Source organism: Solanum stenotomum, chromosome 3 (assembly GCF_019186545.1).
Source record: "Solanum stenotomum isolate F172 chromosome 3, ASM1918654v1, whole genome shotgun sequence".
Taxonomy (NCBI): domain Eukaryota; kingdom Viridiplantae; phylum Streptophyta; class Magnoliopsida; order Solanales; family Solanaceae; genus Solanum; species Solanum stenotomum.
In genome coordinates, this window is record NC_064284.1 from 24,141,060 (window position 1) to 24,168,335 (window position 27,276).

The window sequence follows — 27,276 nt, forward strand, 5'->3', positions numbered from 1 at the left end:
AACACATTTGGACATTGTCTATATCAGACCAGGAAGAAAATGGGCTTTCTTGTAGCCCCAATATAAGTCCTTCCATTCTGACACAATTTGAGCCCTTACGTTCGGCTTATTACCCCATACAACACAGACCACCACCAAGGCTCGAGGATAGGTCACATCAGTGAGGTTAACGTATGGATCTTCCAGAACACCAAGTTCAATCACCTCCTATCATTTGTGGTGAAGTAAGTGTTGGTGATACCCTCAGTGCCTAAAGTAAAATCAATTCGGAGAAAAATCTAACCCATGGCCGGACTGGGAGGCTACTGCCTGCAGCCTAGGTCGATATAACGCGATTATTTTCGGAATAGCGGATCCGCTATAGTGGAGCAAGGCTATTATAGCGTCCTGCATCGTCCCAGAATTTCAAGAGGTTCTTAAATGGCGCCTCGTGACTCAAAACTCCTATTTTTAACAAAATAACTTCAAATTGGTGTTCCCAAAGTATCCCATTACTATTTATGCAAAAAAAATGGGCATTATAACTCCAAAATGTCACCTGAATCTATATTTTTCAATCAAGAATAACCCTTCACCTTACCCTGCCATTTTGAACATGTTTTCGACCATAAAACCCAAAATCCTTTTGCCTAGAATGTTGTAGGGGCATCGTAAACATAAAGGAGCACCCATGCTTCGACAATTTGGCCAAATCAAAGTGGCACATCCAAATTTCAAAACCAACCCAATACTTATACTGCTCACCCTTATTCTAGCATAAAAAATCAATGTGCATAATATAGTAAGAAAAGTAGGAAATACGATCATTACCATAGTTTTGACGTCGGGAGCGAGGTGATCGAGAGAGAAAGTTGAGTTTTGGAATGAAAAGAGAGATGAATGGGTGAGAAACCCATTTCTAATCCTATAATATATTTCTAACCTACTATAGTGCCCCGTCAGCCATTATAGCGGTGCCCCTATCGAAAGAATATTTATGCTATAACAGGATACAAGTGTGTGGGCAGGGAGATTTTTTATTATTTCATTCATTTAATCTCCCTGACCCGGTTATTAACGAGGCCTTAATATACATGGCACTTGAGAGGTAAGAGTTTTCTAGGGTTCACGTAAGGCTATAATTCCTTTGTTACACTGTCAAATTTGGCGATAATATTTTTACAGTCATTTTTCTTTCCTTTCGTCTTAAGAATTATATGGGGACGAACGATATGTAAATTGGTATCTATTGTAATGACCTATCACGTCGTTATTTGAAATGCACCTCGGGTGGAACCTCAAATATTTTTTAAAAATACGCTGCCAAATTAATTTGGGGTGACATGATAAAATTTTAGAATTTAAATTTGAACATGGCTGACAGCACCCCACCATAATGCGAGTTTTCCCGCTTTAGCATCACTAGTGTGGTAGCTATTATGACGTAATAGCGGGGATGACGAGATGAGAACTTAGAAAACATAGATTTTATAATTTGACTCATTTTCTTTAGTGGTAAAATAGACGAGGGTTTCTCCAATAACCTTCCTAAGCTGCTCCAATCTTGAAAACAATGAAGAGGGAAGGTTCCAATGCAAATAGGATAAAAACTTAGTTTCCAGGCCTTCTAATATTAGGATTCGCCCCACTGAGCCACTAGTTCGTGATCAGATATCTTCAATAGTTGTTTGGCATCTAGATATTTTAAGTTTAACGGAGTAGTTAGACTTGTCTCTAAATATTTAATACGTTGTAGATTGGTGGGAGATTTCATGCATAGACTTTCGGGCATGGAGTCTAGATGGTTAAATGCATTGATTATTGTTGTTTATGGTGGTAAGGTACTTGGTTTGTAATGTAGGACTTATGACAGTTGTTGGGTGTTAATCTATAGAAGGTATCCTATGGGAAATCATATGTGATTTGGAAATCTATCTAGGGAGGGTCACCTAGGGAGGGTCACCTAGGATAGGTGATGGTTGAGTTGTTTTCCAAGTTACGTTATGTGTGCATATTAACTGTTTTATTAGTATTTTTTTTACAATATGTGATTAGGAAGTAAAAAGGGACGAATGTGAAATGATATCTTATTGTCAATCTTATGCAATTAACTTGAGTTATTTGCTTGTGGTTGTACAATTGTGATTGTATTTATTTCATTGTGGTTATGATTATGTGATGTTATGATTCTCAATTGCCTCAGGAACCACACATGGTACATATTATCAATATGCTTGAATACCACGTCTAATACGAAATATATATTGGTTGTCTCGGGTACCACATTTGGTATAGGTTCTATTGATTGGCTCGTGTACCACATCTAGTATAAGTTATATATTGATTAGCTCGGATACCATGTCTAGTACATGTTCTACATCGATTGGCTTGAGTATCATATTTGCTATATGTTTGGTTTTCTTTTTTGTGTGAGTTCTATGAGTGAATCAGATTTATTAATTATGATGTGTTTGAAACACATTGGTTCATGAGCGACGAAGTGTTGTGGTCAAATGCGGGGATGGTTTTTGTGTAGATCGGGATTGTATGATAACGTTTTAGATGGTATTTTGGGGATCCTTAGATGGTCCGAATTACTTGAGGGGTGTGTCGAGTTATGTATTGGGTCAAGTCAAGGGGGCTAAGTAAGAGTTTTGCAGGAGGTCCACTAAATGGGCTAAGGGCCAGGGTGTTGGCATGGGATCATAGGAGAGCTAACATATCGAGTAACAAAGTTACATGCATAGTGGATTAAAATTCAGGACTGGAATTAGTAGGGTAATTCTAACATTGGTTGATGAGGGGTTTTTGAATGTCTTTATGTGAGAGAGGGATTAGGTTATGACCGGATAGGATGATGGGATGGCTTCCAATGGTAGAGTTGGTAGTGGAAGGAGGTAGGAACGTTTGAGATGGAGTGTGTAGGTTTAGATGAGGTATTACTTGGTAGTAAAGGTTGTGGTTAAAGGATCGGGGCTATATATCTTGAAGTTATATGTTTCTTCTAAATGTTTACATGATATTATGTGGTGGATTCGGGTCGCTTGATGATGTCTAGCAGTACATGTTCTTTGTACTGATGTTACTCTTGCTATGATACTTGACATAGTCTTGTTGCAGGATCAGTGATGTTTCTTAGGTAAAGACAATGATGAGCTCTGACATCTTCTACTCCTCTTTCCTTATAGTGGGATCGGAGTTGTCTTGTTCTAATATTTGGTGTTCTCTTAGAAGCCCTTGTACCTATCTAGACTAGTTTCTAGGGAGGATTCCGTATATTTTACAAAGACATTCTTATTTTATCAAGACTGAGAGAAAATTTGTATTTAAATAAGGTGATAAATTGATGTTTGTTTACTTCTGCATTAACAAGTTTAAATTGGATGGTAAGAGTTCTCTTATCTAGAGGTTAAAGTAGGTGTTCACACAAACCGGTGATTTGGATCGTGACAGTTGGACTTGATATAGATAATTTAAGAGGGCATGAATATGATAATGGATCCTATATGAAGAGAAAAACATCAAGGAGTGCAAAAAAGATTCCTCAAGGTAAATCCTAGAGCATTTTATACAACATGTGGTTGTCATAATTTATATTTGGCATTTTGTGGCATGGCTAATTCTTGTGCGAAAGTTGTATTATTCTTTAGAGTGATACAATGTATATATACACTATTTGCTTCTTCTACTAAGTAAAGTAAAATTTTAAAAGATTTTGTATCCAGCCTAGCTAGTACTCTTAAATCATTGTCACAGACTCGTTGGAAAAATCGTATTAAAAATATTAATGTATTAAGATTTCAAGCACCACAAATAAGATATGCTTTATTGAAATTAGAAGAACTTAGTGAGGATCCAAAAACTAAAAGTGAAACTACTTGTTTAGCAACATAAGAACATGAAATTTTTGAATTTTATTGGGTATGACATATTATTTGAAGTTAATTCAATCAGTAAAAATTTATAATCTAAGGGTATGCATATTGGTGTTGCCATAGACCAGTTAAGAGGTCTAATTTCCTCTTTTTTTCAAAAATATCAAGAAGAAGGATCTGTGAGTTCTATGATTTTTGCTAAAGAAATTGCATATGAGATAAATATAGAACTCAAATTTCGTAAGAAACACGTAATATGTAGAAATAAATAATTTGATGAAAATATTAATTATGAAATCACAAAGTATTTTGAAGAATCTTTTAGTGTTTGCAACAAAATTTTAAAGTGACAGAAAATAAATTACAATCACAAATAAAATATGAAGAAACGTAACTTTATTGATAAATATTATGGATACAATCCTGTTGCTCCCTTGATTCTTCTCTCATAAAATTTATTCATGATTCGACGGTCATTAGTGGCGTATTTCATGAAACTTGGATGATTTGAACTTGATTTTTGTAATTCGAGAGTCGTTAGTGGTGTATTTCTCGAACTAGGATGATTTGAACTTGATTTTTATAATTTGAGTGCCGCTAGTTGGCGTATTTCTCGAACTAGGATGATTGATTTTGCTTTCTCTATGAATATTCCATGAATTTGCGAAATATTCAAGATTTTAAGCTCTTTATGAATTCTATGAATTTGTGGTGGAATTTTTTAGATGCATTTTCAAGGGAATATAGTAACCTTTATATAGGCATTAACTAGGGTTTAGGGTTGAGTAGTCTCCTGAAATTATAATTGGAATTGAACACACCTTGTAGAGTCCCAACTCGAATTGAACACGTCTTGTAGAGTTTCACAAAATTTCAATGTCTACAATTAGATCAAGCTATTTTTTCTACTTCAAAATAGATTCGAGCAATTTGAAAATATTTTTGGTTTTCTATTTAGTGGTTTAAAAAATGAGGTCACTAGATGATGGGAAAAAAAATAAAAAAAGATATGCATTATCTTATCCTTGAACTTTCTTTAACACATAATAATTATTCTGATATTGATGGTTTAGATTTATTTTTTGAATTAAAAGTGCTTTAAGAGAAATAATATAAGTAGAAGATAATGATCTAATGAAAATACTTAATCAAATAAAAAGACTTGATTCTTTTTCCCAAATACATATATTTCTTACAAAATAATGTTAACCGTTCTCGTAACGGTTGTATCAGCCGAAAGAAGTTTTTCAAAATTAAAATTGATAAAATCTTATTTAAGATCAACAATGTCTCAAAAGAGATTGAATGAATTAGTTATATTATCAATTGAAAAGGAATTATTAAAACAAATTGATTATAAAACAGTAATTAATGACTTCGCATCTAAAAAAACTAGAAAAATAGATTTTAAAATAAAAACATTTATGACAATAATCTTTCTATATTAAAATAAATGAATACATAAATATTACGACCCCTCTATAAAATGTGGCTTTAGACCCCCAATCTGTCAACTCTGCCTGCAAACATGTCAAATGAAAAAAAAATTGTTGCAATTTCATTAATATAAAAGTTTACCTATGAGTAAAATGGAACAGAATACTCAAGAAAAATTATGCAAAAATAAAAGGAAAAACAAAGAAATCAAGCTAAAAAGACAACATTGCAATTAGATAAACATTACATGAATATTCCGATAACTAAAATACTTCAATTGTGAATATGCACACCTTAACTTATCTTCATTATATCAATCGAATACTTCAACTTACACTTACAGAATGATCACCTAGACAATTATTTCCTTAGCAATTGAGATCAAATTTAAGAAAAAGTCAAATTGTTGTAATTATGGTTGGTAAGCCAATATTTTTTAAAGAAAAGAGGCTTTCACTATAAGTAAAAATGTTTTCAACCCAGTAAGGAAATCCTTGTACTTCAAGATATCTCCAACTCTTATTCTTGACATGATTAAAAAAAAAAAACTAAAACATCACTTGATGTCATGTTTGTTGCAAATACAATTTCTTCACTACCGTACTTGCAAACCTTTTTGGTATTCAATTCTATATCATGTTTCCATCCTAAAGGAAATTGAAATATTTGATGTTCCCATTCTTCATCAAAAATCCATATATTGATGTATTCCGTACGCCGAAACGGTGGAAAAGTCAGAATTCTTAATTTTCCATTCGCATCTATTAGCATATAGTCCTCATATCCACTTCCACATAAACCATTATGAAATTCAATCACGTGTGAAACTTTCAGATTTAACATCAAACGCAACTATACAAACCAGAGAATAGCTAAATCGATAGATGATCCCACTAATGCAAATTGCAGTTTTGCATGGAGAAATATGTTGGTTATATTTAATCATCTCCCTCCATGAAGTATCTATGTCTAAAGTAAAAACCCATGCTCTTGATAATCCTTCTTCAATATCAATAGTCAAAACAACTTTATACTTTTTTTCTTCGGGCTCAAAACTTATTGAACATATAAACTTCGACTCCTCACCAGGAACATCAAAACATTTCAAGTAGGGAAGACATCTTAATTACTTCTCTGGTAGAAGGATTGGAGATTGCAATATATTGCACACCCCATATGCAAAACAAACCATTATCGTAATCAAAACAAAGACGATACCTAAAATGAATGTTAATGTGATTATATAACTTATCAAAATTCTGAATTTGATAAAACTTGGTGACGTTTCCATCTTCATCATGCTTTTCTATAGAGTACCAAACGCCGTGTATGCATGTAATCAACTTGGTCTCGCCACGATTGATCTTAGAATAATTGGATGAATGGAGATCCACGAAATCTGGTTCCAAAACAATTGTATTATAAAATTTTGAAACACACCTAAAACGCATTAAAGACGTAACAGGAAGCCAAGAGAAAATTTGGATGGTAATATCATGAGGAATTGACCGTTCTTCTGTATTCACTGCCATCTTTGAAGGCTGAAGTCGTCCTTATTGGAGTGAATATTTTAGGTTAAATTTATTCTTTATAAAGTATGTTTTTTCTTTGTTTAGTTCTAGTTTAGGTTTAGGATTCACATTAATTAGGTTTAGGACTCTTTTAGATATAAAGAGTAAAACTCTTTTAGGATTAGAACTCTTTTACATACAGAAACTTATGCAACTTTAATATAAGTCATTGTGCTAAAAGTCTCAAATAAAAGAAAACAAATGGTAGTTAAATATTTTAGTATTTGATTATACGCATAACATATAAATAGGACCCTAAACTTGGCTTCAAATTATAATTTTGATCTCAAACTTTCAAAATGCACAAACAGACACTTTAACTATCAATTTTTTAAATAAATAAACACTCGAGTCCCACCTGGCAAAAGTGTGATGTGCACTCATTCTGCGCGCGTCAGGAGTAAATTTTGTGGCCCACAACAGTAAAAAAATGCTGAAATGACAATTATACCCTTAATAAATTCCTTTTTTTTTTAATATATTTTTATATTTTCAAATCAAAATTTATTTATTTTCCTCTTCTTTCAAACCAAGATTTTTTCCTCTCTTTAGCACGATTTTTACTCATTTTTGGTGCAAATGGCTTCTAATTTTTTTTTCATTGTGAAAAAGAGCTATAACTATAATATGACCCATATGTATAAAGCAATAAGAAAAGAATGAATTTACGCTCATAGTGACAAAAAGATTCTACCTTATATCAAAAATAAACTTTCAAAAAGGCAAAATTAAGGTATACTTGGACTAAATTGAGGAAGATGAACAGATATACATCAGGTGCAGCAGAAATCTCGAATGATTTTTCCTTTGGTTCACCAAATTTTGGTTGTGATCTCTAGCTAAGGTTTTGAAATTTGGATAGACAACCGGGTTAAATGAAGTTATCTTTAACCCTTTACCTTTTTATATTAATTGAAATTAATTTTATTTTTTTTAGTTCTAAAATCGACGTGTAAAATATTTAATTAGTTGGTAGTCATTGAGTGGCTCACTAATACACGTTGGAGCGTTTGTATTTCACACTCTTTGGCTGCAAAATTGAGTGTTTATTTATTTAAAAGTTGGATAGTTAAAGTGCTTGTTTGTGCACTTTGAAAGTTTGAGGTCAAAGTTATAATTTGAAGCCAAGTTTAAGGTCATATTTATGTATTATGCCTTGATTATATAATGTAATTCAAAGAAGAAGAAAAAATCAACAATAAGAATCGACCAGGGAAAAGAGAAAAATATAGGACGTTTATAATTTTGACAACCATTTACTTTCAGTCACTATCACTAGCAACGATTTACAATCATTATCACAACCACTATTACCATAATAATCACGAATCACCACCATATGTCACTATATTAAATATCGATAACACTATCATTATTCACCAATTCTATTAACTATCACTATCGTCAATCGCCACCAACAATATCATCATCAATCTTTATTGTAAATCACATTCAGTAATAGCTACTATCCAAATCCTGCCACTAGCCGACATTATCCTCAATCGGTATTCCATTCGCTAACTATCACCATCACCAATCACCATATAATTTTTAAGAAAATATTTTGTTAATATATGAGTATTAGATTAATCTAGTATTTTATTGAACTTTTTGTCTATCAACTAAAAAATCAAGACAATTTTGTATACATAAAAGGTGATAGAAAAATAAAATTTTAATTATTTAGTATTCAAATTTTAATACAACATCTCAACAGTTGATATGTGTGTTTCTATTTATACATCTACAACTCAATACGCATCTTAATATTCAAGCGTCTTAGTCTTAATAAAAAAAAAAAGAGAAGTAAGCATACTAAACATTTAATTAATTGAAGCATGCAATTTTGGTCCTACTATTGGTGAATATTAAATTATCTACTATTTGATTATTCATGTATTATGTTAAATTTGTATTGTTATAATTGACAATAATATAATTTTATAAATAGTTAAATAAAAAACATATTGTCCACTTGGAAGGGATCATTTTGATTAGAGTTGTCAAAAAGGGTTAGCCAAGCCCCACTCTCCCCAAGCCTCGCGGGGCAAGAAATTTGAAGGGCTAAGGTGGGCCTACCATTCATTTGAAAGAGCCTGAAAATGCTCAATCCAACCAATCCTAGAATGGCCGAGGGCTAGGGCGGGTTAGCCCTTTTTTTTTTTTTCTTTGCAAACTTAAAATTCTATAACATCAAGAAAATGAGAAGATTTTCAAATCAAATATGGCAAACAATGATGTTGTTTCAATAAAAAGTTTTGGCCCATGGGTCAACCCCGACTCGGCCCTAATCAATCCTCAAGGGCCAAGGGCTTATATAGATCGGGCTTATAAACTATAATTTTAAATGGACTTGAAAAACCCTATCTCAACCCTACCCCAATATTGGATTGGGTTGGACAACCCCATAGGTTAAGCCCATTTTGACAGCTCTAATTTTGATTAACAGAATGACAAAAAATGTCATTAAAGTATTAAATTTAGTTTTAAAATGCTCTTCTTCCACCCCTATTTGATGAAATTTACCCCTACTATTCTTTCCAGACTTATTATTGCCGGCACAATTATTGGACATGTACAAAACTTTAATTAAACTAGTGACCTTTATTTATTTTCAAAACAGTGACTGCCATTCATAGAAATGTTACTTTTAGTTCTCCTACAGAAGATAGAAAATCTCACTCTCCAAAAGAAAAATGGTACAAAACAAGTCCAATTCTTAGGCCGCCAGTATGACTAAAACGATTTTGACATCTGAGTAGCAGAATTCACATTGATATCCACCGTCTTTGCTGGTCTGCTCCCCTTGTCTGGACCACCAATGATACCCCATTTCTCGAACTGTCTTTGTCGAGCTCTTGCCCTTTCCTTTTCTTCCTCAGATTTTGATGCAAAGCAGTACGGACAAGAGACGGCATACTCCCATTCTGGGGATTCCATATCAGCATCGCTCACTGGTTTCTTGCATCCATAACAAAGTTTGAATGTTCCCTGTACCAAACCATGCTCAACAGAAACTCGTTTGTCAAACACAAAACATTCTCCCTCCCAAAGGCTCTCTGTCTTGGGAACTTCCTCCAGGTACCTTAAAATCCCACCTTCTAGATGATACACCTGGTAAGAATTGGCCAAAAGCACTGTTAAACAAGACCGTCTGAGCATTTAAAACACTACCATGTTATAACCATAGAATTCTTGAAAACATTGGTTTGCACATTAAAGTTTTTGAAGAATCTGCTAGAAGAGCAACTTACAACACGTGGATTAAAAATTCCCAACTTGTTGGAAAATATTTGTGTATATCCCTAGTTCTTTCGTCTTTGATAGGCTGAGATTTCATGTTACTGCACAGCAAAAATAGATGCAACCTACGTTCAATGTGTTCTCTTTTTCACCTCTTCAGTTAATTTGGTTTGCCAGCGCAGAGAGAGGGGCCTGGAGATGCTGGTGGTTCTAAAGAACACATGGATATATCGCTAAAATTCTACTATACATATTACATACAATGCAATGATTAGAGAGAAATGCATGAGTCGTATACTTGTGCAGTTTCCTTAAAAACCTTATGAATAAACCTTTTGATTTAATTTTTACCTCATCAAAGCCTTTGGCGAGGAGAAAACTTGAAGCTTTCTCGCATCGAATACCACCTGTACAGTACATTGCAACTCGGGGAACCTTTTTGTTTCCATTTTCCTTTGTCAGCTTATCTGATGCTCCAACAGAACCAGATGACTCGAACTTGTCTCCTGAATCAGCAAGTTTAAAACGATCTTCCACCCATGATGGAAAATCCCGGAATGCTGTGGTACAAGGATCAACTGCCCCCTTGAACTTCCCGACTCTAATTTCATAATCATTGCGAACATCGATCACAACCTAATTGAGTAATACTAAAATTTAGTGAAGGATCACAATTGAAAATCAAGGTAGTTTTCTGTCATCAAAGAAAATCAAGATAGTTTTCTTGAGTACCCGTACAAGGAGGCATTTGACCATGAAAAGTTGTCAGTTATTTTTGGAGTTGAACTCTGAAAAATACGTTTGGCCATGAAATTATTCCTGAATTTTCAGGAATTTGACAAACAACAAAAAGATGTTTCCACCTTCATCACTCCAAATTACTCGCAAAAAGACAAACAACTCCAATTTGTATTCATGGTGACCACAACTCCAATTTTCTTCAAATTTCTCAATGAAACGTGGCCAAACGCCCACTTATTTGCCTCTATAGTTGGTCCTTGGGAGGGATAGCATGTCTTTTGCAGTCAATTTTCTTTAAGAAGTAGATTTACAAGAATATTTCAAACAAAAGAACCAAAACAATGAATGTATCAGGAACGGGTAACAAATTCCTATACTTGCTAATAAGTAAAATCCCATAAAGAATGGGCAATCCCCAAACTCCTTCCTTTTAAAAACCAGAATTTCCCTATTTTACCATATATTGAGCTTTGCATGTGATAACTTCATTTGTATATCAGGATAGCAATACCTTGAATATGTATAAACCTAAACACTGATACCAAGCATGTTCACCAATAAGCTTGAGTTGGTTTTCAAAGTCAATGTCCAATTATTTATGCAAATAGTCAACCCAGGAGAACCTGGGTTCACTTGTGGCATTAGATGGACCAGCATGCTAAAGTTATTTGTACAAGATACAGAGAAATTTTCACATATTTTGAAATACAACCAATGAAGCAATTAGAAGTGTATATATGTAAGCATAAAATACTGGAATATAACTGCAAAGAAAATTATTCATTTAAGCATATTATTCTTCTGCTATTAAACTCCATTCTGGTGGTTTTTGGGCATTTCATAAGAAAGAACAGACAACGGTTCTAAAATCCTATATAAGTTACAAAATCTCATGCACAGCCCTTTTCGTGCAACTTCATAGCTAAATTTAAAATCTCAAAAGATATTTGTGCTTGCGTAATTAAAATTTTTTAAAAGCTAATAAATTATAAATAAATTCATAACCAGTTGTATTTTTCCTATACACAATTGAACTCTCTAAAGCATATACACAATTTAAAATTAATTGAAACTTTTAAAAATATCAAATTTAATGGAAGAAATTTGTAACGGTCACTTGTTCTGCAGATTCCAATCTCTTCGTGGAAAAATAACGCTTGAATTTGTAAAAATATTCGTCCAAACTTTCAGCAAAAAGATGGTCTTTTCTTCCGTCAATCAAAATTAGCATCATTAATTAAAGAAAAAATCAATATTCGATAGGGCTTTAAATAGAGCTGATTTTATAAGAAAGTATTGGTATAATGATGGCGGCTGTTGTTATAGGTAAAACATTATTATAAAAAGGTAAAATATAACATCAAAAATAGCTTTCAAGAAAACTTGGCAGCTATAATGAAATGTTGTTATAGAGAGGCCTGACTAGAACTATAAATCAGACAACCCTTTTGATCCGGTACAGAACTGATTGCATGATTATGAATTATTCATTTACATGATTATAAATTTTTCAAGTCCCAAAATGTCTCTCCACTCTGTAAACCTCTTAAGAAATTCTATACAATCTATTAAATTCATCTTTCAATAATGTGTCCCCACAACAGCTATGTCCTCATCAGTGTACTCTCCTTCCACCTCCGACCTCAAATGAGATATTTTCCCAAACTAATCACAACCCTTCATGAGATTCATTATACTTATGTCCTTGTTTCTCCTCTTTATGTTTTCCTTAATTGCCATTACTACATGTCTTGCTTTATTTTGGGGCTAGAGGCAAAAGACTTGTTGGCTAAAGTAGGAAATATTGAGTACTTTATTTATAAAAAAAAAAGAAGGAAAATATGAAGAGTTCCCTGAAGAGATAAAATGAACACTTACTCACTAATTCACACGATCACACCACACCCAAGTACAAGCAAGTTTAATATTCTGAATTGCAACATAAACAAGACGGAATTTTGCTGTTTCTACAGTAAACAAGTTCACAAGCAAAGATTATAGTTAAAGTAGGATGTTGCAAAAACACTGTAAAGGAAAAACAATACCAATTGTACCAATTAAGTCAAATTTTAGGGTTCAGATAAGGGGTTGAATGCTCTAAACTTCAAGAGGAATTAGGTATGTGACATTTGCTTGGCCCAACCTTCAATCCTGTATGGGCATGATTATAAGTCAACGGACAAGCCAAAAGGCAGACCAAACACAATATTAAGTCTACTCCATGCATCGAAAACTCACATGATACCTCTAGGCATATTATAAATGGGATGAGATCCAATAATGTGGCAAATGCAAGGATGCTACTCTGTTGGTAGAAAAAACAAGTCCAGGCAATTTTCAAAGGTATGAGCTACATTACCCACAAAGTATGGTTTATACAAAATGGAACATAAAATCAAAATACAGGATATTATGTACCGATAAAAAATACAGGATATGACTTTAAACACAACTCAGACAAAGGATATGAAGCAAACTAGATGAATTTTAGGCTCAAGTTGAAGTTATAAGTTACATGTCAAAAAATTTATGTTGATGCAAAGTAAGATTCTTCAAGAATCAATTAATCAATAATTAAACAGAACAAGGATAAGGATGTTACTGAAGAAAGAACTTACAACATCTGGATCACTAATCAATGCATTCCACTCTGTCGGTTTAATGTACTTGCCAACTCTTTCAATTGGTGAAACAGAAGGCATTCCAAGTGTAACTATCTGTTCAAGAAACATATGATGAGTGCTTGATGCTAAGAGGATATACAATAAAGCAACTTCCAGGACATGAGGGGCATAAAGGCATGCATCTTCAACGTGGGGCAACTTTATCACACTTGGCCAGCGAACCTACCTCTTTTTTGAGCTTTACCCTCACGTGGTCCCACCTAAAGGGAGCATCCTCACCCGCTGCAAGAGGAGAGCTGCTCGTATGTCCATGATGAAGAGCCTCTTCCTCTGGGCTCACTGGTGACTCGACCAATCTAAGCCCCTTCAGACGCTCATCACTTTGAATGAATGCAAGAACAGTTTCCACTGAATCCCGTGTACCACATATGCTGCCATTGATTCCTTCAGGTGCAAGAATAATACCGCCTGAAACACGCTGAATTTGATCAGCTTAGTGAGGAACGAGTAACATTGAAAAATGTACTTGGAAGAGAAACTGAATAAAGGGAAAAGGATTGACCAGCCATACAGAGAATACATCAAACAATGGGCAGCTACTATTTCATCATAGACAGAACCAAGTGGAAATGTTGAGAAGAAGAACGAGCTAGACTTCTTCTCACTTCCTTTTATAAAACATCTAACTTTTAATGTAATATAAACTAAAGACCTGGTTAAGGAGAAATTTGAAAGGGGCTATCAATAAACAGAAAAGAATCAAGGAGCATGCATTTATTCAGCACGAATTAAGAGTAAAACAGAAATAGGCTCCTTGCGACCAACTTCTCCAATTATTTTTTTGAGAAAGAACTTCTCCAATTATTCTGAATTGAACAAAAAAGAGGATAGAAAATTAGCTTATCATCCATCTAACAAAACATAATACACAAAAAGAAGTCATCCCTGACATGTGAATCAAAGCAACAGCTTCCTGGCCTATGTCAAAGAGTTATAGAAGCTAATGTTTATCTATCAAATACTGTCCAACACCGGGTCACTTAAACAAGAAAAACAAACTTGTGCATACTTTAGCACTGCATTCATCAAATAAATAAATTACCATATGCAACTAACCAGTATTGCAACTTTAAATCTGCAATAACAGGAATACTTCTACAACTTCAGCTGAAAAAAAATTAACCTTTCTACAATAAAACCGATCTATATTAACTATAAGCAAGTAAAAAGGCAATAATTACCAGTTTTTCACAGAGTTCCTTCAATGGTTTCCTCAAATCAGCATGGTCAGGGAAATCAGCAAATTTGTAGAAAGAAACCACCACAAGTTGTGATTCGGAGCTCAGACCGCTACCCTCAACCTCCTCGTTCCTCGATGCATTAGCCTTCAGAATGGGAACAGGATTTGTTGCTCCAGTTGCAGAGAAACAGTTAGAGGGTGCAAGATTTTGCGGTAAATTGGTAATAGTAATCTTAGGGTTAGAAAAGAAAGGAAAGTTAGGGGCTTTTGTAGGTAGTTCAGAGGTGGCTTTCATGGTGCAATGGAGTGAACTAATGGGAAGATTAGGGTTTGGTGAAAAGGCGGTTGATGATGATAGCATTCTGAGTGCCGCTAGTGAAGCACTTCTTGTATAGGGCAAACAGAAGATGAGGCCGCATTGAGACATGTACAGTACAGATGCCAAAACTCCCCTCGCCTTAAAGTTGGATAAAAAATAACTATGAATATAGTTAGTAAATTTTTTTCAAAAAAAAAAAGATATATTATGAATTTAAATTTTATAATTGAAATATTTTGAAAATGACATAATCAAGTTATTCCAAATTCCATAGTAATGTCATATAAATAAAATAAAATAGAAATCTTAGTTGCTCACTAGTTTGTTATCTAAATTTCATTTTGTTAGTAAAAAATTGATCTGTCGTCTTATATTTGTCATTCCCTTGCTCTGATTTTTTTAAAAAAAATATATAAAAATAATTATTATATTAAGAAAAAAATTCATATACACGTGACTGTTTAGAATAAAGAAATATCTGGCATTAGAGTGAAACTAGGGAAAGAGTTTAAAGCTTCCTTTGAGAAATAATTGGAGAAGTATCCAGACCATTGCATATTCAATTTGCTTGCTTCTGTCTTGTTGTTGAATTAATAGAATGATTGTAGTGGAGAAAAAGGTAGGAACATGACTCAAAGTCATGAAGGGAGGTAAAAAAAAGATTTGTGATCCGAAGACATGTTAAAAGAGATAAAAGGATAGACATGAAAATTAAGTTCATATGAGATTGTGCAAATCACGCAAAATTTACAATGTGTTGTGTGTAAAAGTTTCTCCAAGTGGACTAGTGCCTAGTGGAGCATTTCTATTAAAGATGTATTATGGGGCTCAAGCATTTCTATTGACTAAAGCATTTTCTTTGATATCTATAAATAGTTATTTCCACTCAATTATAAAAGGTTGGATTTTTGGCAAAATACTAAGCAGTATATTGATATTCATGTGCTCCTAGTTTTCTCTCACTTTACACCTCATTAACTAAGGGTCTGTTTGGCCATTCGATATAAAATCATGACTTGAAATTGTGATATGGAATTATGAGATGACATTAAAGTTTTGTTTGGACATACAATTTAGACTTTTTATGTAGTATATTTTCTCATAAATATAAAAACTCGATAAGTTGTAAAACTATTAAAATCGTCTCAATTGTTTATACAATCTTACCAAATAAACAAAAGTTTATAAATTGCATAATACATGATCACAAAGCTATTCTAAACAATACAACATTTATTAATCAAATCTTAATTTAATAAAAAAAAAATTAAACATAAGTTGTAGTTTTCAAGTTGTTAGTAGCTAAGAAAATTCTTTTTTCAATTAATGTCATACTGGTTAGTCTTATCCACTCAATACAATGATAAATTTTGATTATTATTAAACACTAGGGGACTTGGTCGCACTTCGCGCGATTATTAAAGAATTAATTTACTTCAATCAATCTTATATTCATTTTGTTGTCTACCCGTAACATTATTAGTTATTTTAATTATATTATGAGAATTCTTTGATTGGCAGGTGCAAACAACAACCAATTATACTGGTGATAGGTGATACATATGAATACAAGAATGCAATGAAAATCAATAGTGTCATCAGGTTGTCTGAAGCGTGGAAACGACAGTCATTCATCATCAACTTTTAACTAATACTTTGTCCTCAAGTGAAAGTTATATCTGTCTTTTTATGTTATTTCACTTTACTTTATGTCCGTATTTTGATAGAAACTCTTGTACATGTATAGAGCAGATCTTCGGGAAATGTTAAAGAATTTTTTGTAAAGATGAATGAGTTTTCTTATATTTTTTCTTACCTTGTCTAAATTAGATGTAATTCTTTAAAAGTTTTCTATAAGATGTGAAATGAATGGTAAGGGTCCAACTATCGAATTAGAATCGAGTAGGTGCCTGCAAGATTCGATAGTTTGGATCGTTACATAAGGTCCACAGTAACCATAAGGACAAACAAATCGGTCCAACCTCGATCATTGCTATCAAAAGGCTCATGAGAATGTAAGTTTTCCTCTGCCTACAAGTTTCACCACCACCATAGACAATCCTGAGGGGAAATAAGATTTGTAAATAGATTAATGAAGAAAACTCTTTGTCTCAAGACCCAAAGCAATTAGATAAGCCACGGTTGTTAGGTCATAGCCCAAGCTAGCCCAAACACAATGCGAAGTATGACAAAATAAGATGATCACCTCATCAATTGTGGGGTCACCAAAACCCATTTAGAATGGGCACGTATAGACAAATGAATTGCCTGGCTTCGAAAACATAACACTCTTAAAAGTCTTTGGAGCAATGACTCGGATTTCATCCTTTGAACATCGAAAATCAATGTAAACATTAGAAGTATTAATTTTTTTTTAAAGAAGAAGTGCAATCATATGATTGCTCTATCTCGTGTCCTGAAATGGTTGAAGGGTGAGATCTTGAAATCATCTTGAAAGCAATATGTGTTGGGGACAATATTATCAACTCCAAGTTCAGAAGGAACTCTATCTTTTCTTTTTACCCTTTTCCTCAAACCGCTCTCTAGGAAAGAAGACTTGACATTATCAAAAGAAGACAAAGACATTTTAGGTCATGATCACAGAACATGAGCTGAAAGTTTACATAAGAGAAATAGGAGGGGAGCCCGAGAAAAGAAAATACGGAACTCTAAGAATGAAATTTAGAAGCATCAAAATAAATTCTCAAGTTGAGAATTGTTGAAATGAACATAAGAATCTCAATTTATTAAAATCCAGAGAAGGAAGAAATTACTGCCTTGGGTGACACGCTTTTATTTTATTAGTGATCGAGTTATGTATAGAGTAGCATTTAAGATGATGGGTCAAACACTTTTTTTCTCAGAAATATATTCATCGTCAAGACCTATGGAAAATATCTCGCTTCTCAACCACAGCTGGCACCATACCCGAAAAATAAAGGGACTACCTATTTTGAAAATAATAATTAAAGTGTGTGGAAGCGTGAGTAGAGAATTGAATGGTGTCCAAATAATAAATGAATTCGGGGAAACAATGAGATTCAGCCTATAAAGAATTCTCAATGTTAGTGGCAAAAAGGATAAAAAAACAAAGATAAATATGTGGATATCGCTGTACAGATAGCCTGAGCACGACTAGCGAATATTAGTTGACACCGCTAATAACATTGCTCCATGATCAACATTCATTGGGTGTAGTATTTTAGGACTTGAGTGGAGCTTTTTCATTGATTGGTGCCCTACCTTTATAATCTATAAATAATTTATTTTCTACATTTGGAAGGGAAACCTAACTCAAGCAATACTTGAGATCAAAAAATATATTTTCTTGTGCTCCAAAATTTTATTATTTCCTAAGTCTTCATTATATTAAATTGATCCTCACTAAATCGATGTCGGAGCTGAAGCTAGCAACACCAAATTCAGCTCTCATCTATATCTACAAAGATTAAAAGCTTCCTCCAACTTTATATTTATCTGCTTTAACATTAAAAGTATATTTTTATCTATTAAAATAACAATATTCAATTGTTAATAATCAAATCTTATAAGTTAAACTAGAATGTGTGTTTTTAATCTCATATATATTCGATTGTACTATTTTCGTCGACTGGGGCAAATTTAAGTACATCTAAGGTGTGTCACGTGACACGGCTTCGTCGAAATTTTTTACAAAATATACCTATATAAAAAAATAAAAAACATAAACTAAAGATAAAACAATTAAAAGGACACCTCTTATAAATGAGTGCTCCTAGCTCAGGTGGTAGAGGCTCCGCATACTTAAGTGCAATGTCTTGAGGTTGATCCCCTAAGAGGTGAGTTTTTATTTGCATTTTTTTTGTTTTTCTCATGTTTCATTTTTTTCTTTTCTTAAATTTATTATTTTTTTTGTTTTAAATTCAAAACAGTTCATTAAAAACCTATCGACCCACTCTAATTCATTCAAAATCTAACTACTCTTTTTATTTTTACAATAAAAATAAAACTCAAAATCTTTGAGTCCTTCATCAAAAAAGGATTGGATTCGAAGGTGAATTTGAGTACTGCTTTCCATCATCATACTGATGGTAAAGCAGAGCGCACCATTCAGACTTTAGAAGATATGTTGAGGGATTGTGTGATCGATTTCAAAGGTAATTGGGATAATCACTTACCTCTCATAGAGTTCACTTACAACAATAGTTATCACTCTAGCATCCAGATGGCTCATTATGAAGCTCTTTATGGGAGAAGATGCAGATCTCTTATTGGATGGTTTAAGGTTGGTAAAGTTGGGTTGATAGGACCAAACTTGGCTCATCAAGCCATGGAGAAAGTGAAGATCATTCAAGAAAGATTGAAAACAACGCAGAGCCGTCAGAAGTCATACACTGATATTAGGAAAAGAGACTTAGAATTTGAGGTGGATGATTGGGTTTACTTGAAGGTGTCACCCATGAAGGGTGTTATGAGATTTGGTAAGAAGGCAAAACTTAGCCCCCGGTATATCTCCAAGAGGACTGGCAATGTAGCCTACGAATTGGAGCTACCGTCAGAGTTGGCAGCAGTTCATTCGGTGTTTCAAATTTCTATGTTGAATAAGTGTATGAGAGATCCTTCACTTATTATACCGATTGAAAATATTGGTATTAAGGACAACCTATTTTACGAGGAGATTCCCGTTCAGTTTCTAGATCGTCAGGTTCGCAAGTTGAGAACCAAGGAGGTAGCATCAGTCAAGGTATTATGGAGAAATCAATTCATTGAGGAGGCTGAAGAGGACATGAAGAACATATACCCACATCTCTTTGAGTCCGGAGAAATTTCAGACCAAGGTAATGTTTCTGAAAAACACTATTCTAATTGATGTGCTATGTTATGTTGAATTGCATGTTGGGTGTTTGAGCTGAATGTTAGATGTTACACCTTAGTTCTACTTTAAAGTGATCTCATTCGAGGACGAATGTTCCCAAGGGAGAGATATTGTAACATCCCGCCTTAGAGATATCTAAAAATAGAAAGAACTAACTTGGAAAGAGAAAAATCTGAAATTTTGCAAGTTAAGATTAAGTTGTGAGTTCTGGATCAACATCAAATGACCATAACTCTCAGTACATGATGATTTAGGTGGCCAATAAGATATCAAATGAAAGGTCTTGGAATTCTCTTTCCAACGCCACCGAGTTTGCTAATTTTTGAGTTCGAATGAGGGAGATATGATCATTTAAAAATATGTATGTCCAAGATAAAAAAAAAAGTTACCCGGATTTCATAGGGGTGTTTTGGTCTTTTCCTTATCCCGTCAGCTTAAAACAAATTTCGGTAATATTTAGGGGTCTAAACTGATTTGGTTCAGTTTTACAAACCCTAATTTACGCTAGGGTTTTGAGAGAAGTTCAAGAAGAGGAGAAAAGGAGAAAAAAGTTAGGGCGTTCTTCAAGTTTTCTTGCAGATCGATGATTGTTTCGCCAAGGGTTTGATCCTTAAGAGGTATGTGAGTTCTCGTAGTGCTGGGTTCGTTCACCCACACGCCAATCATGCTATTTTCAGTGAAATTTTGTTCTTAAAGTTGAAGAATTTGAGTTCTTGATGAGTTTTCTTGAAATTCCTATCGTAATTTTGATTGTTGGGGTTTTGATGATTTTGAGTTGAAAGTTGGTGATTTGAGAGTTGTTTTGAGTAGGTTATCGTGTACTTTGGTTGGGTATCCGAATCTAAGTGATTGGGGAAGAAACCATTTGATTCTAGGCAAATTAGGGTTAGAAAACGAGTAAGAAAATTTGTCGAGAAATCTGGACAAAGGCTGGCGTGCTGCGCCAGCAGTGCGCCACAAGATTTGGCCTATAGTTTAGCTCCTGGGTGGTCGCTCCACTCAGTGCGCCCTACCTTCCCTTCTATAGTTCAGGGTCTGGCTCCCCGTGCCACTCAGTGTGCCAGGGTCGCCAGGTCCCCTATTCTTTAGTCCTTCTTTCCGTATGAGTTCCCTCGAATAGTACCTATGTTTTCTAATTGATTTCTACACTTTAAGGTACCTATAAACATTGAGAGATCATCCATAACATAAGATCATAACCCTTGAATCCATAATTCAAATTCAAGGTAGAGCTGAGAGTCAAGTCTTAGAGTTCTTACGAGTAATTTTAATAAGTCTTTTACAATTCTTTTAAACTTGTTTTAAGACTTAAGCACTTGAGTTTGAGAAATAGTAGAGTTGAGTTCATTTTCTTTAAAATCATATATAGGAACTAAGTATTCCCAAGAGAAAATATTTTCACATTAAAGATTAGAGGAAACACCAATTTCCGAAAGAGTTTTTGAGCAATTTTGAGTACCATCTCTTTTAAGAGAAAGATTTTTGAGTAATAATCTCAAACCACATAAAGAGTTATGTTTTTAAATATATGAGCTAGTTATATTTTGGAATAGTACTGAGCACCGATATGTGGACAAATTCAGATAACTCAAAGTTGTAACACCCCGTGTCCTAGACAGACCAGATTGCAGAAATCAGAAGGTGCAGGTGCCACTGACGGGCACCACCCACGGACCATAGGTGGGGTCCGTGGATGGCCACCTGCAGCCCTTCCCAGATTAGTCCAGAAAAATTGTCTAAGGGTCGACCCATGGCCGGACCCACGGACCATAGGTCAGACCACGGATTATGGTCCTGGTCCATGGATCGAGACCCCCAGAACCTAGTCTCTGAAGCCAAACGACGGTTGACCAGGACAGACTGTCGGTCAGTCCACGGACCATCGGTCATCAGTCCGTCGGTTGGCCCCCACAGCTTTTAAGTCAAGGGTCGTTTGGTCTTTTCCCTATGCGTTAGACCCTAAACTACGTCGTTTAACCCTTAAACTACGTGGTTTTGGTCAATTTTAGCCTAGAAACTAAATTAGAACCTAACCTAATCAATCATTCACCAAAAATTCATCGATCTTAGAGCAAAACAAGAGGAAAAAGTTGAGCAACCCTAGTTCAAGAACGCAACTAGGTTTTCTTCAGTTCCAACCCCAAAATCAAAAGATTTCTCCGTGAATTTCGTCACCATGTATGTGGAATTTCACTAGTTGGTTCCTTTTACCCATTAGGTCCCTAGATTTTAGTCAGATTCTTTAATTCCCTTAATTATGTTCAGACCTAGGGTTTCTAGAACGTTAGATTATTGCTGTGATTTAACTGTTAGATTAATCCTAATTAGAGTATTACATTTTTGTAACCATGTTGTTAAAGCCTTGCATGAAATTTAGAACCCTAGTTGTGTAGATTCGTTTAGTTTATGAATTACACTTTGCTAGGACAGTTTATTCAAATATACATGCATCAGTTTACAAATGTTTCATTATCAATACTTAATGTTGCATTTCCAGTTAGCATGTCAGAATCTTGAGCAATCCAGTTATTTTTGTATTTTTTACATTCTATTGGGAGTAGGCTTAATACCTAGTTGGACTAGGGTCAATTACCCTCAAGTCCCAGAACTACGTGCCCTATAGGTTATAAGTCCCCTCTGTGGGCATCAGTTTAGTGATCACGCCAGTAATGCCTCTATATCTCTAGCAGGGTATATTGGGTCCTCTCGATGGGGCGTATACATCGGACTCCATGTTTAGCTCACATGGTTTTATGTCAGTTATTAGTAGCTCCCACAGTCAGATTCTATTGCATTGACCAGGTTATCAGTTAGAGTTCAGTATTCAGTTTCAGCATGTTATAGACTTTGTCATTGTATTTAGTTAGTTCATGTTTAGTATTTTCAGTATAGTTTCATGTTCATCTTATATCATTGTTCAGTTATATGTTTTGTTCAGTTATATATATTGTTCAGCTTTATTCTATCATGCATGCTCAGTACCCTTCAAGTACTGACACATGCTCTGCGCTATATCTTCTCGTGATGTAGGTTCAGGTCCTCACGCATAGATCAGTTCTCGATCTCCAGTTCAGCAGCATCAATGGTGAGTCCTCATTCTTCGAGGACGATTGGCATGATTATCTTTCTACTTTCAGTTTTTAGTTTCAGTTTTTGCTAGATTTAGCTGGGGCATGTTCCAGCATCTCTAGTCAGTTAGAGGCTTTATTTTAGACATAGTTAGATTCAGTTTTAGCTTTGGAGTTTGATCTTTTAGTTGTCAGTAAACTCTTAGTTTATTTATTCAGATAGTAATGGTATTCCCCATCATTTCAATTTTATGATGGTTTAAGCTTCCGTACAATATTTTCTTTAATCAGTTTATCTAGTATGCTTATGATATGCCAACTTAGGGTTAGCTTGGGGTCACTCGTGATCCTAGGTCCCGTGTTCGTGTCTAGGGGGTAGCCTCGGGGAGTGACAAATTTGGTATCAGAGCACTAGGTTTAAGTGTCCTAGGATGTCTGAAAAGCCGCACTAAGTAGAGTACTTTTCATGGGTTTGAAGTGCACCACATCTAATGAGAGGGAGGCTACAAAGTGTTTTAGGAAAACTTCACTTTCTTGATATTTTTATCGTGTGTTGGTATGATCTCTCTCTAATCCATCGTTATGCATTTTTAGATCATACCCCCCTCGTAGAGCTTACATAAGGAATACGAATTCCCACAATGCTAATGCAGATCCTCTAGTCCCAGATCAAGAAGTTTCGAATGCAGAGTTTCGAAACTCCAGTCAGTTTTTGGCTCAGAGTATGACCAACCAGAACAATCATCAGGTTCCAGTTCCTGCAAATATTAGTGGTGGATCCATGGAAGCCAAGGTTCGTGATTTTTTTAGGATGAATTCGCCTGAGTTTTTAGGGTCGCAAGTTGGTGAGGATGCCCAGAACTTCATAGATGAGGTCAAGAAGATTTTTGGAGTGATGCAAGTGACTGGAAATGATAGGGTAGAATTGTCATCCCACCAACTCAAGGATGTAGCTCACATCTGGTTTACTCAATGGAAGGAAAATAGGGGTACATGTGCCGCTCATGTGACTTGAGAGTATTTTTTCGAAGCTTTTCTGGACATGTTCTTTTCGAGAGAGCTTAAAGAGGCAAAAGCTCAGGAGTTCATTAATTTGAGGCAAGTTTCGATAACAGTCCAAGAGTACGGGCTTAAGTTCACCCAATTCTCCAGGTATGCTCCTCACATAGTTGTCGATTCCAGGATTCAGATGAGTAAGTTTCTATTTGGGGTATCTGACTTGGTGAGAACAGAGTGTAGAAATGTTATGTTGTTGGAAGATATGAACATCTCTAGGCTCATGAGTCATGCTCAGCAGGTTGAGAGAGACAAGCTTAGAGAACAGGCCAAGGAGAACAAAAAGGCTAGGACAGGCAACTATGAATCTTCTTAATAGAAATCGGGTGGTGGAAATCTCTTGCAGTTTCAGTAGAAATCTTCAGCTCCAGCACCGTCATCAGCTAGTGTTCCATCTTCCAGGTTTCGACAGGATCAAAAAGGTAAAGCATCAGGCTCTAAGTCTCAGGGGAGTGTTTCAGGCACCAGGACCTACCTAACTTGTCCAAAGTGTGGTAATAACCATCCGGAGGAGTGTCTTAGAGGAAAGGAAGGATGTTTTGGGTGTGGTCAGTCTGGTCACAGGTTGCCCTCTTTTAAACAGGTTCAAGGAGGCAATAATGGTAAGGCTCAGTCTACAACTTCAGCAGCACCAACAGGTCACCCGACTTAGCAGGGTAACTCATCTGGTATAGGTGGCGGTCAGCGCTAGAACAGGTTGTATGCTCTTCAGGCTCGCTAGGATCAGGAAGATTCTCCTGATGTGGTCACTGGTACGTTACGAGTTTTTCAGTTAGATGTTTATGCTTTGTTAGATCCAGGGGTTACTCTTTCCTTTGTAACTCCTTATATAGCAGTCAATTTCAGTGTCAGTCCAAAAATCCTCTTAGAACCCTTCTCAGTCTCTACTCCAGTAGGTGACCTAGTTATAGCTAGACGGGTATACAAAAATTGCCCTGTCGCAATCTCTTAGAAAGTCACCTCAGTAGATCTTGTAGAGTTAGAAATGGTAGACTTTGATACCATTCTAGGCATGGATTGGTTACATTCATGTTATTCCTCAGTCGACTGTAGAACTATGATCATTCGTTTTCAATTTCCAGATGAACCAATCTTAGAATGAAAGGGTAGTAGCTTAGCGCCTATGGGTCATTTCATTTCTTACCTTAAGGCCAAAAAGATGATCTCAAAGGGTTATCTCTATCATCTAGTTTGGTTTAAGGATTTAAGCACCGAAACCCCAACTCTTGAGTTAGTTCCAGTAGTTAATGAGTTTCCAGAAGTGTTTCCAGAAGATCTTCCCGGAGTTCCTTCTGAAAGGGAAATCGACTTCAGAATTGATCTCTTTCCAGATACCCAGCCTATTTCGATTCCTCCTTACAGAATGGCTCTAGCTGAGATCAAGAAATAGAAAGAACAGTTGAAAGACCTTCTAGATAAGGGCTTCATCTGACCTAGTATTTCTTTATGAGGTGCACCAGTGTTGTTCGTGAAGAAGAAATATAGGTCTCTCAGGATGTGCATTGATTATAGACAGTTGAACAAGGTCACAATCAAGAATAAATACCTTATCCCTAGGATTGATGACTTGTTCGACCAACTTCAGGGTGCTAGTCATTTTTCGAAGATAGACCTCAGATCCGATTTTCATCAGCTCAGAGTCAGAGATAATGACATTCTGAAAACAGCCTTCAGAACTCGGTATGGTCATTATGAATTTGTAGTTATGTCATTTGGACTAACCAATGCTCCTGCAAATTTCATGGATTTGATGAACATGGTATTCAAGTAGTATTTGGACTTGTTTGTTATCGTCTTTGTTGATGATATCCTCATTTACTCTAGAAATGAGGAAGAACATGCGACTCATTTGAGAGTTGTCCTAAAAACTCTCAAAGATCACCAATTATTCGCTAAGTTTATCAAGTGTGAGTTTTGGTTGCAATGAGTTGCTTTCCTTGGGCATATTGTACTTAGCGAAGGGATCCGAGTGGATTCTCAGAAAATAAAAGTAGTGAAACAATGGCCCAGACCTACCTCTCTTACAGATATCAGAAGTTTCTTGGGTCTAGCGGGTTATTATAAAAGGTTGGTGGAAGGATTTTCATCCATAGCTTCTCGATTGATTAAGTTGACGTTTCGGTGGTTAGATGAGTATGAGAAGAGCTTCGCAGAACTGAAAACTAGGTTAACTACAACTTTTGTTTTGACTCTACCAGAGGGTTCAGACGATTTATGATCTATTGTGATGCGTCCAGAGTCGGCCTAGGTTGTGTGTTGATGCAGCGAAGTAAGGTTATAACTTATGCTTCTAGACAGCTTAAGGTGCATGGGAAAAACTATCTAACTTATGACCTCGAGCTTGCAGCAGTGGTGTTTGCACTTAAAATTTGGAGACACTACTTGTATGGTGTTCATGTAAATGTGTTCACAGACCATAAAAGCCTTCAGTATGTGTTCACCCAGAAAGAGTTGAATATTTGCCATAGGAGATGGCTTGAGTTCCTCAAATACTACGATATGAATATGCTTTATCATCCTGGTAAGGCCAATGTAGTAGCAGGTGCTCTTAGCAGACTATCTATAGGTAGTGTAGCACATGTTGAGGAAGAAAGAAAAGAACTAGCAAAGGATGTTCACATGCTTGCTTGCTTGGGACTTCACCTTATAAGCATATCAGATGGTGGTGTGACAGTTCAGAATGGGTGAGAACTTCATTGGTAGCGGAGGTTAAGGAAAATCAAGACAGTGATCTTATATTGCTTGAATAAAGGGTGCAATTCATCAACAGAGGGTTGAGGTTTTCTCCCAAGGGGGAGATGATGTGCTTCGCTATCAGGGTCGTTTATGTGTTCCTAAAGTGGCTTATGAGTTAGAGCTTCCACCAGAACTAACAACAGTTCATATGGTCTTTCATATTTTGTTGTTGAAGAAATGTGTGGGTAATTCAACATCCATAATATCATTAGAAAGTGTGGATGTGAAGGATAGTCTCACTTATGAGGATATGCCAGTTGAGATTCTTGATCGTTAGATTCGAAGGTTGAGAAACAATGAAGTCGTTCAGTTAAGGTTTTGTAGAGGAGTCAGTCCGTAGAGGGAGCCACTTGGGAAGCAGAAGAAGCCATGAAGGACAAGTATCCTCATCGCTTTCCTTCCGATTCCACTCCAGCTTGAGGTAATAGTTCCTCTCCAGTTTTTCAGTCATTCTGCATAAATTCAGTCTTAGTATCTTGTTCCTTCAGTTTATACTTGCATTTTCAGCATATTTGCTTGTTCTTGGAACTTA

At 35.3% G+C, this 27,276-nt stretch overlaps 2 protein-coding genes across 2 annotated transcripts; one reads left to right on the forward strand and one right to left on the reverse strand.

Annotated features, from left to right (window-relative positions):
- Positions 1-9,446: 9,446 nt before the first annotated feature.
- On the reverse strand, positions 9,447-15,172 carry LOC125860740 (rhodanese-like domain-containing protein 7). The gene is made up of 5 exons (XM_049540762.1): positions 14,712-15,172; positions 13,697-13,948; positions 13,465-13,563; positions 10,457-10,741; positions 9,447-9,976 (listed from the first exon to the last, which is right to left on the reverse strand). Exons 1-5 carry the CDS (start codon positions 15,135-15,137, stop codon positions 9,599-9,601), a joined length of 1,440 nt encoding a protein of 479 aa, XP_049396719.1. The 5' UTR covers positions 15,138-15,172; the 3' UTR covers positions 9,447-9,598.
- Positions 15,173-23,994: 8,822 nt separating this feature from the next.
- Positions 23,995-24,660, forward strand: LOC125858785 (uncharacterized). Its single transcript, XM_049538586.1, has 2 exons — positions 23,995-24,304; positions 24,380-24,660. Exons 1-2 carry the CDS (start codon positions 23,995-23,997, stop codon positions 24,658-24,660), a joined length of 591 nt encoding a protein of 196 aa, XP_049394543.1.
- Positions 24,661-27,276: the final 2,616 nt, after the last annotated feature.

Excerpts from the sequence above, each read along its gene's own strand:
- LOC125860740 (XM_049540762.1), bottom strand. The coding sequence starts at position 15,137 with ATGTCTCAATGCGGCCTCATCTTCTGTTTGCCCTATACAAGAAGTGCT. Across the intron at positions 13,564-13,696 it reads GGGTAAAGCTCAAAAAAGAG|ATAGTTACACTTGGAATGCC; the intron begins GTAGGTTCGCTG and ends TTTCTTGAACAG. Across the intron at positions 9,977-10,456 it reads TCGCCAAAGGCTTTGATGAG|GTGTATCATCTAGAAGGTGG; the intron begins GTAAAAATTAAA and ends AATTCTTACCAG.
- LOC125858785 (XM_049538586.1), top strand. The coding sequence starts at position 23,995 with ATGTTCTTTTCGAGAGAGCTTAAAGAGGCAAAAGCTCAGGAGTTCATT. Across the intron at positions 24,305-24,379 it reads GAACAAAAAGGCTAGGACAG|CACCGTCATCAGCTAGTGTT; the intron begins GCAACTATGAAT and ends CTTCAGCTCCAG.